The sequence below is a fragment of the Epinephelus fuscoguttatus genome, linkage group LG6, assembly GCF_011397635.1.
Source record: "Epinephelus fuscoguttatus linkage group LG6, E.fuscoguttatus.final_Chr_v1".
Classification (NCBI taxonomy): Eukaryota; Metazoa; Chordata; class Actinopteri; order Perciformes; family Serranidae; genus Epinephelus; species Epinephelus fuscoguttatus.
Genome location: NC_064757.1, coordinates 32149660 through 32165756, shown reverse-complemented (window position 1 = coordinate 32165756; position 16097 = coordinate 32149660). Strand labels below are relative to the sequence as shown.

Below are 16097 nucleotides of genomic sequence, written 5' to 3'. Positions count from 1 at the left end.
TGAAATATCTAACTGTTTGGGGGTTTTTTTAATTTTTGGATGAACAATGGGTACAGGCAAAGGTAAACATAACTGAACAGACAGACAACCTCAGACACACTGAATCTTATCTGTAAATGGGTCTGCCTGAGATCTTATGCATCTGCCAGTGATCGGCTGAAATCTGGGGTGGCCCATGTTACTTGACTGTCTGATTCTTTTGAATTAAGTTGTTTGGTTCATCTCAAACATTAAACATAAATATTAAAGGCAAAAACTCCAGTGTACACCAGTATAAAAATATCTTTTCTGATTTATGGATGATGCAGTAATGGTTTAGAAAAGTACAGGAATATGAGAAATTACAAAAATGTTATAATGATTAAAAAAAAAAAAAAAATTCAACAGATACTAAGACACGTTATCACTTAAATTCCAATTTGCTGACAGAGAGTCATCAGTCATGACCCAGAAATGTGCTTAACATAACTTCATTTAATGAAAAGGCTGTGCTCTAAACACAAAAAGTTGCTAAACACTACCACAAAAGCTTCTCTTTGGCTCATAATCATGGGACAACGTGCTCTGAAGCTACATAGCACCCATTTATTAAAGGTGCTATTCAGTGCCTTTGTCGAGAAGTGCTCTGTAGAACCATTAGAGGTGCCATATTGGGCCTTGAGGGCTGCCAGATAATACCATAGATCAGTTAATATGCTTCAAAATGACACTTTTATGATTGTTAACCATTTCTTACAAAGTGCTGGACAGGTTATCGTGTCCTCTGTGGGGGGAACTGAAATATTTTGCATGCACATGAGGGCAAAAAGGTTGCAAGCCACTGTTTCAATGTGTTGTCCTCTGGAAATTAACTGTTTTGTAGGCCCATGGTCCCCAACTGGTCCAGCCACAGGGTCCAGATCTCTCCTTAGTCATTAGTCATCCACACAGTTTGAATATATTCAGCATCATACTTGCATTTGGCCATGTCATTGAGCTAGTTTGCTGTCTCTGTCAAGTAGCTGTCTGTTAATTGTTCACTCTACAGCAAGACATAGCACTTCAAAATAAAAACTCTGTGCCAGAAATTCACTTAACTTCAAAGTGAAGTGTTATTTTACAAACTTGAAACGTTTGCGAGTCACTTGTAGTTCATTCAGAATGGGCCTGTGACCCACTTTTGAACCAGGGCCCACCACTTCGGAACCATTGTTTTGGGCTATTTTAATGTAGTGTGTTTATTCCTTCCCCAGTAAACTAAGCTTAAGAATCATTAGGGAGCCCCTAAAGAACCATACAGAGGCTTTAAAGGTTCTCTACTGGTTCCTCAGCTTAGTTAAGCTTAATTTACCGAGGGAAGAACCAGCAGAGAACCTCTAAAGAACCATGCAGGGGCTTGAAGAGGTCTTTGTGTCACAGCAGTTCTACAGAGCACCTCATCCCACACCAAAAAAGAACGGCTCAGGAACCACCATTATTCTGTATGAGACCTTTTCATCTTCACCTCAGTGACCCTTAAGCTGTCATGATGTAACTAATCTATCAGTAATTTACTGAAGTTTATAAAATTCCACAACAAGGTCATAAGGCATAAAATGATTTATTCCAAATATTATTTATTGACAAAGGAGTATGTTGCCAGATGTGGTTATAATGACAGAGACAATAAATTATCAAACTACAGCACACACAGTACAAAAGTTGTTTCATACAATATAAAATACACATAAATATTAACTTAGTAAAAAAAAAAAAAAAACAATATCTAAACACAAGTCACAGAACAAAGCGAATTTGTTAAGGAGAAAAGCTTTGCAGTCAATAAGCAGTTTAAAGAAGAACAGGAAAGAAGTCATTTTCAATATAAAATCAATATTCAGACAATATACATGTTATATACATGCTGGGCTCAACCCAGGTGTCTGGTGGAGAAGTCCTCTGGGAATTGCATTTACACGAGGCACCTGTTTATTGTGTGTAGTGAGTATCTCAGAGCTTCCACTTGTCCAAATCTAATCCCATCTATAAGGCAGCAGGGAGCTAGAGGAGTTCAAACTGCAAAAACAAGCAGAATCTGAACCGGCAGGTACGTCTTGTGTTTTGGTCTGGAACTGCCTAAAGCCTCGTAGTAAGCAGACACAGAGAACCTTGCATTAAGACTAATTTAGCCAACATAACCTCATATCTACATGACAAGTCTTTGACACGATCTTTGCCTACATTCCTGTGTGACTAACTGTACTGTGCAAAGTAAATGCTTGTGTTGAGTGGAGTGTTCAAATGGACTAAAAGTGCTATTGACCAAAAGTCTACCACTGTGACGTCTTTGTATAAACCAGCATAAAGCCAGCCAGACAGAGCAGAGGAACACTGTTATTTCCTATTTTTCCTGTTAGGTTCACTGCCTAACCTCCAGCTAGGTGGACGCAATATTCCAAAAACTTTGCTTGCATGAAAAGATAAAAAATATTATTGTGATCAAGATGGCCCAGAGGGAGGAAAAAGGGGTTTTCCTGTGTTTCTGTCCGTATATACTGTCACATTCAGCACAGTTACGAACAGAAAACTTGAGAGCACGGAGCCACATTGAGCATGAAAACTCAAAACGATGTCCGTTTTGTGCGCCTCTGTCGGAGGGGTGCTTCTGGTTTCAAACCTCCATCAGCTTGGATTTAGATCAACACATAAACAACAGAATCAGAGTCCTGTGGAACTCTCTGTCCATCTTCTAAATGATAAACAAATCTGCTGTTTCACCCACTGTGTATGGTCATACAACATCTTTGCAGTCAGTCTTTCTTTAGACCGGATTGGCCTTAATTTTGTCGCTGATCCAGTCGATGTAATGGGTGACACGGGTGTAGACCCCAGGCTTATCCTTCTGCCCGCACCCATCGCCCCAGCTGATCACACCCATCAGAGTCATCCTGTTATTGTTTCGACAGACGAGCGGGCCACCAGAGTCACCCTGTGGGTAAAGATCAAATAAATATTAGATCTAGTAAATGAGCACTGAATTAATGAAGAGCTTAAGTGTAAAAATTCTCACCTTGCAGGCATCGTCCAGGCCTCGGGTGTCACCTGCACACAGCATGTTGGAGGTAACTGTGCGTCCAGACAGCACATCTGGAACGCAGCGCTCTCTGGGCCACAGGCGGACGTAGCCTCTCTTAACACGCTCAGAGTACTCTGCAGAAACTGTGGAGAGAGTGTTTAAATTAGTACCTCAGAATCACTGATCCAAAAACAAATCAATTGAAGCAGAGAGTCCTGGTGTTTTTTCTGTCATTGAGTAAACTGACGACACCTGACTAAGACACATATTTTATGGATATTTCCTATTAGATTCAGTGCATAACAATAACAGTACAAAACAACTGGCAAACTGTACAATTAACACAAATATTGAGTAAAATAACTGCAGAAGGCTCTGTGAATATAGCTTGTGTTCAGGTCATCACTGGGCCCTTATCCTGTGAGATTTTTTTACCTTTATATCTTGATAATAATCTAAAATCAATCAATCAAAAAAAGAGAGATTTTTATTAGTTAAAATCCCAGTGGGGCTCAAGACCCCCAGGTTGGCAACCAGTGAATTAAAGGTTTGTTGAAAAGCTCACACTGCCCTCTGCTGGTCATTTAGGATAGTGTTACATTCGGAACAACAGTAGCCAGTGCAAAATTAGAGAGTGCCAGGAATTAGGCTGGATGTTTGCTTACACTCTGAGTCTTTTCCATAGCCGGATATCTCACACTCGGTCCAGTCCGGCAGCTCCAGCCCACGTTCAGGCAGACACGCAGGACCAACCTCTGGAGAGTTTACAGCACACATGCCAATGTCCGTCTCTAGCTTCAAGAGAGCTGCAAGTGGAAAGTGACCAGAGGAAAAGTCAAGGTAATGCACTGGGAAAATGTGGGACAGAGACTGAGGGATGATTTAAAGGTTTAACAAGGCTTTGCTGCCCACTGTAAGGTTCCATATCGTCACTGCTGGGGGGAAACATGGTGAGTGACACATGTGTGACACAGTTTGTGACACGTGTGACTTTAAGGCATGCCAAAACTCAGTTTCAAAATGCTGTTTGCCTCGGTTTATAAAAATCTGACATTTTGATGATAGGTTTTCAGTGAGAAATCAAATATTTTATACAAAAAAAAGAAAACAATGATAAATTGTAGGATTGGTGTCTCTTGAAATATTCCCTCACCGATGTCATTGTCAAAAGATTCGTTGTCAAATTTCTCGTGGATCCAGTACTTCTCAACCTTGAAAATCTGCTCACTGCTGGAATTCTGTTTTCGAAATGTTCTTCCCAAAACCACTTCCAATTTTTCTGCCTTGGCACTGAAAAAAAATGAAAGAGAATATGTTTGTTTGTTGCATGGCAAACATATTAAATTATGTATTTTGTCTGTGTGTGTGCATGTGTGTCATTCCTACTTGTCCTCGAAGCAGTGCGCAGCAGACAGGACCCAACAAGAGTCGATAAGGACTCCTCCACATCGGTGAAAATGTTTTCTGAGGCGGGCCTGGTAAACATTAATGGCCGCCTGCCATGGCTGCTCCGTGATGTCGCTCACTCTGCCCCCAAACATGCGGAACACTGGGTGATTCAGGGTGTTGTCTAACCGCTGGCCACACGTTGCTACAGAGAGAAAATGTTGCAGGACGATGGTTAAATTACTGTAAAATTACTACACACTAAAGACCACACAGGAAATGGACTCTAACTGACTTTTATTTGATGTGAAAATGCTTTACCTCCGTTGTTGTTGGTTGTGGGGGCACGAGGGCCAAGAGTGGTGATGATGGATGGACGTCTCACTAAAAAATACAAGTATGGGTGAGTAAGTGTGAAACCATTTTGCTGCACTGAAGGTTTTAGTTACTAAACTAAATGAACATCTAGCATCGGTCTCACTGCCATGTTTCATTGTTGCTGCAAAATGACACATCGGAAATACAGGAACTTACAGCATTTAGGTATGTCACACAGCTCCCAGGTCAGTTGCAAGTTCTTGTAGATGTGACACCATGGACCTTCATCACCATCTGGATTCCTGTTAGATAAAACAAAATAAAAAGCCTGAGTTATTCTGTTTATTCTGCACACACGAGGAACCTCTGACAATGAATAATGGTGCTGGCATGTCTACCTGCAGAAGCTGTGGCTGCCCAGCCCCTGTTCCAGTGCTTCAGATTTCCAAGCATTGTTGAGCTTATGCTTGATGGCAGGAGAGTCCCATGGGAGGCAGCGAGAGCCGCTCTTGGTGACAGATGTTGTGCCTCTGTATGACTGACCGTCGCCTTGCACACATTCTTGGTACTTATCTGCTCCAAAACACACAGAGAAAACAAGTGTTAATCATGCAAATTCATGTGTAATTATTAGCAATTTAGCTTTTTATATTTTTGTTAAGCTGTACCTTCCGGACATTTGGGCATTGAGCAAAACTCCCAAACGATCTGAGTCCCTTTATAGATGTAACACCAAGGAGTGGTGTCACCGTCAGGGTTCCTGGGGGGGGGATAAAGCACAAGATGATGAATAACATGTTTATTGTCCACATAAATGATGAAAAAACATGTCCACAAAACAAACTGTTTTAAATTGTATCATCCCAGTAAGGTTTTGTAAAAGAAGACAGAACTTCGCATCATCCAATTCTTAATTTTTGCATCTTTTTCCTACCAAATCACTAATTCACTTGCAATTCCAGATCCTATACACACGTTATCTCCTGGTATATATACTGTATACAAGCCTATTTTCACCTTCTGCCATATTGTAACTGCTCTTTTGACTTCCTGTTTGGGCTGTCTTACCCCTTTTGAGGGGAAGTAGGAAGTGGATCACTGACTTCCAGCTGTGCTGCTGCTCCTCAACTATAAGCTGGTCAGTTCAGTCAGTTTTTTCTTTCTGGAGGGTCCAAGGTGAACCATGGCCGCCCTGATACAATTTCTGGAGGCGCCACTGCTTCCTGAGCATACTGTTTGTTGACTGGGTTATTTTGTTTGTTCATTACACTTGCCTGTAAATTTGTTTAACATGCAATACACAGCTGTCTTTCTGATTTACATCCTTTATATTGCTATTGTTTCACACTGCTATCTTTAAGAACCATGTGTTATCCTTTCCTCCTTGTCCTTCCCTTGAGCTACTATGACATCATTGTGTTTTAGCCTTTTTGTCTGCTTCCTGTCGGTGACTCTGGCCATTTACCTGCTTGTTTATACTCGACATGGTAACCTGTTTCAGTTTTCTACCTGTTGCTTTCCTCTGCCTGCCTTTTTTGACCCATCTTTGAGTCGTGTTTTTGGTAAACTGTGTCATTACAAAGTTGGTATATTAGTTTTTGCCTGTCAAAGTAAGCTATAGAAGCACAATCAGAATTTAATCAAATGGAAACAGTGGCAAATGCATCATTCTTGCAGGGTAAATTAAACTGGACCCTTCTGTTGTGGATGATCAGACCCCCACCTTTATTTAATTGTATGGGCAGAATGAAAATCTGTAGTTTATTTCTCCAGATGCAGACTACACTGGTCACACACCTGCAGAAGTTGTGATTGCCCAGTCCAAGACTGGTGGCGTCCACTTTTCTCGCTGTGAACTTCCGTCCTCTCAGAGACGTAGAGTTCCAGTTGATGCACTCTGCTCCTGAATGGGTGATGCTCCACGTGCCGCGGTACCCTTCACCCTGCCCCACAACACACCTCTCCTTGGTGTCTGTTGGATAAAGAGACAAAGTTAAAGTGTCACTCATTTATATTTATATGCTTAAAATATTTGGACAAGTTATGAAACATTGTTATTTCCTATGTAAGACATTAAACTCACAAAGTGAGTCCTAATGGCATTTATATAGTATTTTTTCCAGTTAGTGGTTTATAGTTTACAACAATGACCAAACGTAAACTATGCAATCAGATTTATTGAGTCTGGCCATAGTAAGTCATTATTCTGTGGCTGAAATTACTTGGCTGTGACCACTGGGGTTTGCATAATTATCCCACTAAGAGGGTGGGGTGTCCCTAAAGCCTCCAACATTCACCCGCAGAAACAAAAACATTCATATCCCAGAATGTCTTTCCATGGTTTATGATTCTTACTCCAAACCACAGGACCATGACACCTCCTGGATGAGTCACACGGTCAGACTGTGACCTTATCTACAGTCATTAACAAGTACGTAGAATGTTTTAATCAGTGTTGTGTCACCATTCATCCTGTTATGGATATGACTGGGTTTATGGTTGCTTTGAAGTGAAAAAAAAATGCAATTTAAACACTGGACATAGTGAAATAGCTGGGGTGTGCCTGTTGCAGCACAGAAGATTAAAGCTTTTTAAAAATTAAATGTCCCAAAGGGGCAGTTTGCTTTGCACAGTGTGTAGTCCAACACAAATACACAACACAGCACAAGATCTATATCTCCTACACTCTCACCATCAACACTGGAAAAAGAAACGACGCAATGACATGACAGTCAGGGTTATAGTTTGTTTAAAAATCCCACTAGCAGATGGAACAAAGGACAAACTGTATCATTTGTGCTACTTTTGGGGAGACTAAACCTCCACTCTGATGGATACATCTGGAACTCAGCATGGAAAAGATTCTGAGGGACCAAAACAACAGTCTGTGCCTTTGAGATTGCTGTCACTTCATACAGGTGCTGAAGGTTATTAAAGCTGTAGTTGATAACTGTTATTAAAAACAAGCATTTTCGTATTTCCTGAAACTGTCACTATGTTTACAAAGCATTAAATGAGACAGATAATCTATGAAAAAAAGAAACATACTCCTCTGCCTTCTATTGCCCTGTAGTGTCTCTGATAGCCTCACCACATGCAAACGAGAACAACCAATCAGAGCCATGAAGCCTCCATCTCAGCTGATATTCAGTCAATCGCTGCTCATGCACTGCAGTCAAACCGTCAAACTAGGCATCGTTGATCAAATATGAATCAAAATTTTGTGACTGCATTGCCTATTTCTCACCTCAAATGTTTTTAGAAACAAATTTTAGTGTACTGTTTAGCTGTAAAATGAGAAAGTTGCTCCCGCCAATGGGCTGTGCTTGGTACTTTGGTCGCCACTTTCAGCAAATATGACACAAAGTCATTTTCATAAAAGTTACCAACTGTAGATTTAAGGGTAGCACAAGTAATCTTACCATACAGCTTGACAATTTTTTTCTATATAAAAGATGGATACATCATTTTCAAAATTATACATTAAAGTACTTTTCCATTGTGATGATATGCTGCCTTTCTCTGTTTTACATATTTGGGGTATTGGACTGGATGAAATAAGTTGGACACTGCGATATTTCACTATTTTCTAACAGAAAAAAAGGCTTCATCAAAAAAATAAAAAGAAAAAAGCAGGTAAATGGATAATGAAAATAACTGTGCTTTAGACTGACGAATTTTTTGAGTACTTACTGATCTCGCACTGAGCCCCACTGAAGCCTGGGGGACACTGGCAAATGTAGTCTGAAGTGTACACAGCCTCCTTACAGGTTCCTCCGTTGTAGCACTGAGACATGTAGCAGTCTAGAAGGGACAGACAGAGAGCCGGTAAGTCACACATACGTCATCCAGTTCTTCAGAACCCAGACAATTTGAATAATCACAATCTGATTGATTGGCCATGACCACTTGCGTGTACAGAGAATTAAATTTGTGGGTTTGGCATTGTGTGTCACATCTGACGTAGAAGTACTGAGAAATCTGCAAAGGTCTGTGTGCATGGTTCATCCTGACTGTTAACCATCATCATAGCTTCACTTTTAAAATATCGTCTCATGCCAAGGGTTTCTTTCTGGAGCAGAACTGGTTGTATGCCATCACCCATTTGGTTTTTCATTTATTATTACAACATTTCCTAAAGGCTGGCGTTCAGAATAACAGCACCCCACTCGCTTCCCAGTGGTATGAGCTCACAGACGCTGCAGTTTGGCAGGCTGAAAATGTGGCTGCAATTTGTCTGAAGGAGGGGTAAGCATGCTTCACAGGGTTCGTCAATGGGGGTGAAAGTGCGCACAAGGGCTCGTCTGGCAAGGGTATTTCAAACAATCTCAGACTAAACTACACCCACTCAAAAACACAGAAACCCAATAGCTCTTCATCTGGATCCACTGAAATAACAGAAATTTGGAGACGAGAGCGAGGCAAACCAACAAAAAATAATCATCTGAGGTCGTAACAGCGAGTTAGAGGTAAAGTGAAGCTATAATGAAAGACAGAGGTCAGTAAGGGCAGGCAAGAACACTAACAGACAAATGCACAAACAAAAGATTATACTCTGTTCATTGCAAACAAAAAAAAAATCTGATTAGAAGGAGACAAGACAGTCAAGCCATCCACATGAGTTTGTGTGTGTTTGCTTCCATGTCACACTCACTGATGACGGGTACAATATGACAACGCTCTCGTCCTCTCAATGCACAACGACAATACTCCACACGCTGTCCCCTCCATCGCAGCCAAGTGTCCCCATAACTACGCACTGCTGACGACTCACTATCCACACAATGTACTGAGAAAACACACACAAACACAAACAATAAGTATACAGCCAATCAACAGGAAGACACACAGGAAACTATAGTTACATGTAAAAGCAATTACAAACATAAAGGTATAAGAACAGAGAGGAACATGAGTGACAACAGTGGATTAAAAGAATGAGATGATGGTGATGGTGATGGTGGTGGAGATGGTGTTAATAGGAAAGAAGTGTGATGGGGCTCACAGGAGGTGTCAAAGGAAGGTGAAGACTTCTCGACATGAATAACCAAAAGCGTCCGTCTGGCTGGCTGCCTGTCAGGCTCACCTCTGTAAAAACGAGTCCCTCTCTTAGCGCGGAGCAGCCCCACCTGCAACAGGAAAAAAGGGACGACGTTAAACATAGGGCAGTAGTTCATGGGAACTGGATGCATGGCACTGGTTTCCAACCCAGGAAGCCAGCGTTTTCATATAATTTTTTCAGGGTATCTGTGAAAATGAATTTGCTTGACATATGGTACACTACATGATACTGCCAACAACAAGGTCCGTGGATTATCTTGAGTAATTCTTCAGTGATTTCTGGAAAGAGACATTGCTGTTGAGTTTTTTTTAATGATTATTTTGGTGCCATCTAGTTCCATCACACCGGCGGGAAGGCAGACCTCTCTACGGCCAATAAAGAGCACTACAGGTAAGAGGTAAAATATGTATTTTGGATTTTGGGGTGATCATCTGTCCCTTAAAGTCTCGAAAGTTTGAGGGCACTAGCACTTGAGGGCACCGCCAATAAGGCGTCTTGAAACCAAGCCATGCCACAAAAGCACAAATGCAAAAGTATTAGACAACAACAGATGGATTATAAACCACAAGAATTCAAATGAACCAAGATAATTCCTCGTTAAATACACAGGATTTGTAGTTAATGGGCTGAAACATGCAAACCACTTGTATTTTCCTCTAATGACAAGGGTGTAGTACTTACATTGTCCGCTAGGCAGCAGCAGAGAGCAGACAGGAGCATTAATAGTTCAGGTGTTCTGGTCATGGCTTCTCAAGTGGTCCTCAGTTTGCTGGAAGTAAAATATAAATACATATTAGACACAGCTGACAGAAGGTTTTACAAGCTAATACAGCTTAGATGGACACATGACACCTGGGGAAGCTGTGTGTGGATATAATTGTTTATGTTCAACCATGTAAATCTTTTGTCATGAATCTGTCACTCATACTGAGCCAACAATTGGAGGAAAACGATTGACACTGGTCACCGTCTCCCGACTATACTGTTTCTCTGTCCAGCTTCCTTCCTCCGTCCCTACGCCTGCTACTGAGGGAGATCACTGGAGAGGAAAGGGTGGGAAAGGTGCAGTGTCTGTGGGAAACTGGAGGTCAATCCTAGTTTATTGAAGATGTGTTGACTTGTTGACTCAGACAGGAAGTTTAAACAGCCTGTGCGGGACCGTCTGATAGGACAATAAACTCAACAATTCGTGCTGCATATGATTGTTGTCCTGCTTATGTTAATTTCCCTTTTATCATAATTCATCTGTGACTTCCTCGCTGGGAGAAAAACAGGAAGCAGATTATCTTCGCTTTATGCTAAAGATGAGACGCTGACCATCACATGAAACAACACAGTGTGGACAACCCTGGAGCGATAAGAGGCAGCACGCAGAGCAGAGTTTCTGCAGCATACTAACAGCATTCCTTGTCTAACAGAGCAAAGCTGCAGCTGTGGGAGGATGAGGTGACTCAGGACTTAAAAGAAAAAGGAGGAAACAGAAGGGAGAGCCCAGAGTGAGAAAAAGTAACTAAACTCGTATTTCCCTTTTATACTTCTTCAAAAAGATAACAGGCTTGTTCTCTGTTTTAAAGATATTATATTATGCGGGAAAGAGTAGGGAGAAGAGTGTCCGTTGCTCCAAAGTCAAGTGTGAGTAAACATGAGTCACAAAAGAAGGAGGGAGTGAGTGGAAGGAGTAGAAAGGAAAGTTGGAAAAAGAAGAAGAAAAAGGTTGCACACAGTGAGGGCTAAAAAGTAGAGATGACCTCAATTCAAACTTCCAAGTTACTTTAAAAATAATTGTAAGAAATGTCTTCTGCAGACATTGGCATGCAAAGTCCCAGACACACAGCCGTAACCATGTGCATACATGCCTGCTCGTTTTTATACTCTCCTCTTCATCGACTGGTTCTCCACTGACTCACTTTCTGAGGTTGACTTAACAGCGCTGTGGCTGTGTTTTTATATATCACTGGGGTTAAACACCTACGCTGGCAACCACACACACATACATACTCTCTCACACATGCACAAAGTGCTCAGGAACGTGGAGCTAATCTAACAGCCCTACACACAAAGATTTATTGCTCATTGTTCATTGGAACAAAGACTCCCTCTCAGGATTTGACTTTTAAAACACAGACACAAGCATTCACACACTCACCATTAAGAGCACAGGTCCCTTGAAAGCTATCCTTGCCTCGAACAAAATAAAACCCCTGTTGTCCTACACTGTTACCCCCCCTAACTGAGCCTCACTGCCTGGGCAACAACAACACACTAGTTTCCTTTTTGTTTCCTTTGTGCAGCTGTTCAGCTCCGTTCAGTCGCCCCTCTCTCCAGCCCTGTCAGCTGTAAACATGTGTTTCCTGCTGTAATATTGCCAGTGAGGCCCCATGGATTTCGGAAACGTGCGTACATATCAACACATGCACGCTAGAAAAAGAGACACACGCCAGCATGCTCACATCAGATATGAACATATGTGTACTCCACCCTTTATTAAGTCTGTGGTGTCTGACATGCAGAGGCCCTGTTCAACACGCCTCCTTAACAATCCCACAATGCCACTGGCCTGTGTTTTAGCTGTTTTTGTGGTTTGTCTTACAACATTTAATGTATATGAAGAGTCACAAACACACAATAAACATGTATTGTTTCATTTACAGGATACAAAGTAAAACTGTAGCTGCTTTTTTACTGTAACTAACTTCCTAAAGGTGATTGACTCTTTGAATCTCTGTGTTTTTTGTGATAGTTGTTGACATAATTTTTAGGATAACCAGAGCTATTCAAACATGAGGCAATATTTTATGTTAAGTTCTCCTGGAGAATTTCTGTTACAAAATTCTGCAGGTGTCAAATGTGAAGGCTCATTAGAGAGCAGTAATCCAATTACTCAGTGGCATCTGTGAGTTTTTTTGGGTGCAACTGGAAGCAATTACGGGCTCTCAACAACCTCATCACCGGTAAATGAAACAGACACAAACTGTAAACAACAAACAAAAAATAGCTTTAATCACCTTGAGTCAAACTATGTCACAAAGCTCCCTGACTGCAAGTGGAAAAACATTACAGTCTATTCTGCTTTTAAGGAAAATAGGACACAGCTAGACTTGAATGTGCATAGACGGGGTTACAACCAGTAAGTTGACTGGTAGCGATAGGCAGCAATCACCTCATAAGAAAGCCTCTCTTAAAAAGTAACCGTCCCACTGGCACTGACAGGGTTAAGACATTTGTCTGTTACGCCCAATCAGTTAATAGTTGAAACATGTACAACCAAGTATGCAGCCTGAGGAGAGTGTGCTTCCCCCTAGTAGGTCATATATGAATGGAATAAATGAAAACATCTTTGGAGTAGCAGCAGCCAGACTGTGAGTCAGCAGCAGCCGTTAAAAGATGCACCACTTCAGTGGAGCAGACGCATGCAACAAGATGATAAGACAGACACACGCAGACTTTATGTCCAAAGCTGCAAGTAAACAGCCGGCGATATTCATTTCCTACTAGCATGCAGTTTCGGTATATCTAAAGCAACTGGTCTTGACCACAACCTCTGACATGTAAGCGGTGAGTTCACCGGGCCATTAGCGAGGGAGTGTAATGATGATGGTGCGCTGAGGTGGTAAAGGTTGGAGGTGAGACATTCTTGTCTTCCAGTAACAAGGCCAAAAAAGTCCAAAATGGTGAGAAAGGTAAGACGGCATGCAGGAAATGTTCTCGCATCTGCCTGTCAAGTGTAAGTTATGGTTCACTGTGCACTTTAAGGCATCTCTGATTTTATTTTTCCTGTCTGTCTTCTATGCAAATGTCAGATTTGGCACTTAATAAATCAGTTAGAGTAGGTGAACTGCCCACACTGGCACCCACAGGAGGAAGTGGCAGAGGAAACACCTGTTCGGTGAGCATTGTAGCACTTTTACAGTCTTATTTTCTTTGGCACTGAAGTTATTTTTTCATAATATTTCTTAGAGAGCAACATTTGTGGGATTGGATTGTAAAAACTATCCCCATTCTCTTGTCACAGCAAGTTGGCAGCGGCAGCAAATCTGAACCTCACAATACCTTTTTGAACTGGTTTGACCTGCTGGGATCCCCAAACCTGCATTTAACCTTTACAATAGCTTCAGTGTAGGCGTTGCTCCTTTGCATGTGTCAGTGTGTGTAGCATGATGATGTATTTTGGCATGCAGTGTCATGTCTTTAAGCTACTTAGTAGGAATTATACATTCTTTTCTCGGGGGGTTTCAGTCAAGCTTCAATAAACAAGCTGTGATCCGTCTCTGAAACTTCCCAAGAACAGAGGGCTGTATTGTTGCCTCATAGCATCCCTCTGTGCTCAGTATGGAGCCTTGAGCCTTGTCAGAAACAAAGTACAGACTCATAAAGCCACAAGACTCAGGTAGAAAGAGCAGGTGTTGACATTAGAAATGAGTATAAACTGAGGATTGTGGAGCATGAGACAGCTACGTGGAAGGAGATGAAAGGATGAAGAGAGGGAAGAGAAAGGAGAGAAGGGGAAAAAGAGGGAGAAATTAAACCCCAGAGGTCAGCAGAAAGACAGTGAGTAGTCCTGAGTCATCCCAGCTCCCAGGACTGCACAGGGACACAGATGGAGGCACTGATGTGATTTATAACCACCATCAAGACCATTAGATAAAGATACAGTTCAACAAAATTACTCAGATAGGAAGAGCAGACATATGAAAGAGGGCTTTTGTCCAGAATCAAGTGAAACTCTAGTTGCAGCTTAGTGTCGGTTTCAGCGTCATTCTCTGGACCATTGTAACCACAGTCTGATCCTGAACAATCTTCTGTCTGACCCACTCTTAACTTAGAGCTTTAAGAACCAACAGGCCGATCCCATGAGTCACAAACATCAGCGTGAGGCACAAACACAGCTGACCACACTGCCGGGAATCCAGATAATGGATACAAACTCTGCATTCTCTCAACATGCAACAGTGATGGAGAGTATCAACACTGACGGGTGGCGGGGGAGCAGAATTCCCAAAGCACCAGCTCCAAATCTAACTCATTTGCCTGATAAGAGCCTGCAGTGATCTTGTGCAGGTTTTGACTCAGAGTGGTACACAGATACACACACACACTGAGATAAATCACAGTATCATAGCAGGGATGTTCCTCGAACACACACTGAGTCCAGCTGCGGGGCACAAAATCATCACGTTCTTTCAACATTTAGTGTTGCAAAAAGTTTCTCAGTGACGTATGGTGATGATGAAGAGTCAGTGTGTGACGCTGTGAGGTAATTCATCAGTATTCTCACCAGATCAAACAGGTGCATGTGGATGAAGAAAGGTAAATAAAGAGCTGCTGAAGTCAGAGTGAGAAAGTGTTGGGATGCCAAATGAATGAGTGAGCACAAGCTAATGCAAAGTCACAGTTTCACCACCGCAAAAAGACTGGTATGGACCAAATTAACATCACCATCATGACAACAATCACTAAACTGTCTGTGTCATGTTTAATTATTAATTACACTGAGTTGTACTAATGTTTAAATAGATATATAATCCCTGATATATTTCGGATTTCATTTCATATGAAACTTTCAAAGGTTATTGCTTAAATAAGATAGAAACTGTGTGTCAACATAACTACATAATATTCCCTAATCATAAAAGATTCATCTAATATTTGAACATACATATTGTCGTCAAATATCTTTATAACTTTTCATTAACTGCAGCATCTATTTCCTCTTGAAACATTAAAATAACCATGCAAAAGGTTTCAGACAGTATCATCTATAAGCCTATCCTATGAACTCCACAGCCTCAAATAATAATGAGGTTATAACAGCACGATAATGAAACACAGTCAGCAGCTCTGTATAGATCTGTACCGCGAAAGCATATGAGAAAAGCATATGAAAAACAGCCTCTTACCAAATTAAAAGTTTTCTGAATCGGTAGTTTCTCGGTGTCTCTGCAGCAGTGGTGACAGTTTCCTCTGGATGTGTCGCTTGGACTGAGCTGGTTCCCTCTTTGTCCTCAGTTTTTATCGGAGCGCTCCGGTTCTGCCGGTGTGCGAGGTGGGAGGGCTCAGTGGGGAAGCGTCGCAGGCCGGCCGGATGATGATGCAGCCTGCTGGGCGGTGCCGGTGTTGACGGGACAGTCCCAAGTGCCCCAGGAGACTCTCAGGGGCAAATCACAGAGACAATCGGATCTGAGGAAAATTCTAAAAAAAAAAAAAAAAAAAATCCCACGATAGATAAAACCTTCGGAAAATAGAACTGGAGATCGTAATTTTGTATGTTTTCTTTGTATAATTTTGACATTTTCCGAG

General features: G+C 41.6%; 1 protein-coding gene across 4 annotated transcripts; it reads right to left on the bottom strand.

The window, feature by feature from the left end:
* Nucleotides 1-1587: 1587 nt before the first annotated feature.
* On the bottom strand, nucleotides 1588-15849 carry plat (plasminogen activator, tissue). Of its 4 annotated transcripts, none has more exons than XM_049578215.1 (15): nucleotides 15698-15849; nucleotides 10482-10569; nucleotides 9744-9867; nucleotides 9393-9527; nucleotides 8432-8542; nucleotides 6536-6710; nucleotides 5407-5498; nucleotides 5137-5311; nucleotides 4955-5040; nucleotides 4742-4804; nucleotides 4421-4625; nucleotides 4188-4324; nucleotides 3700-3840; nucleotides 3029-3177; nucleotides 1588-2947 (listed from the first exon to the last, which is right to left on the bottom strand). In XM_049578215.1, exons 2-15 carry the CDS (start codon nucleotides 10542-10544, stop codon nucleotides 2780-2782), a joined length of 1824 nt encoding a protein of 607 aa, XP_049434172.1. In that variant the 5' UTR covers nucleotides 10545-10569; nucleotides 15698-15849; the 3' UTR covers nucleotides 1588-2779. The 4 variants fall into 4 exon arrangements, with proteins under 4 accessions (XP_049434172.1, XP_049434173.1, XP_049434175.1 ...); XM_049578216.1 differs by lacking the exon at nucleotides 15698-15849 and adding an exon at nucleotides 11947-12145; XM_049578217.1 differs by having other exon boundaries at nucleotides 1589-2947; nucleotides 9825-9867.
* Nucleotides 15850-16097: the final 248 nt, after the last annotated feature.

Excerpts from the sequence above, each read along its gene's own strand:
- plat (XM_049578215.1), bottom strand. The coding sequence starts at position 10,544 with ATGACCAGAACACCTGAACTATTAATGCTCCTGTCTGCTCTCTGCTGC. Across the intron at positions 8,543-9,392 it reads TCATATTGTACCCGTCATCA|ACTGCTACATGTCTCAGTGC; the intron begins GTGAGTGTGACA and ends TGTCCCTTCTAG. Across the intron at positions 3,178-3,699 it reads CTATGGAAAAGACTCAGAGT|TTTCTGCAGAGTACTCTGAG; the intron begins GTAAGCAAACAT and ends CTCTCTCCACAG.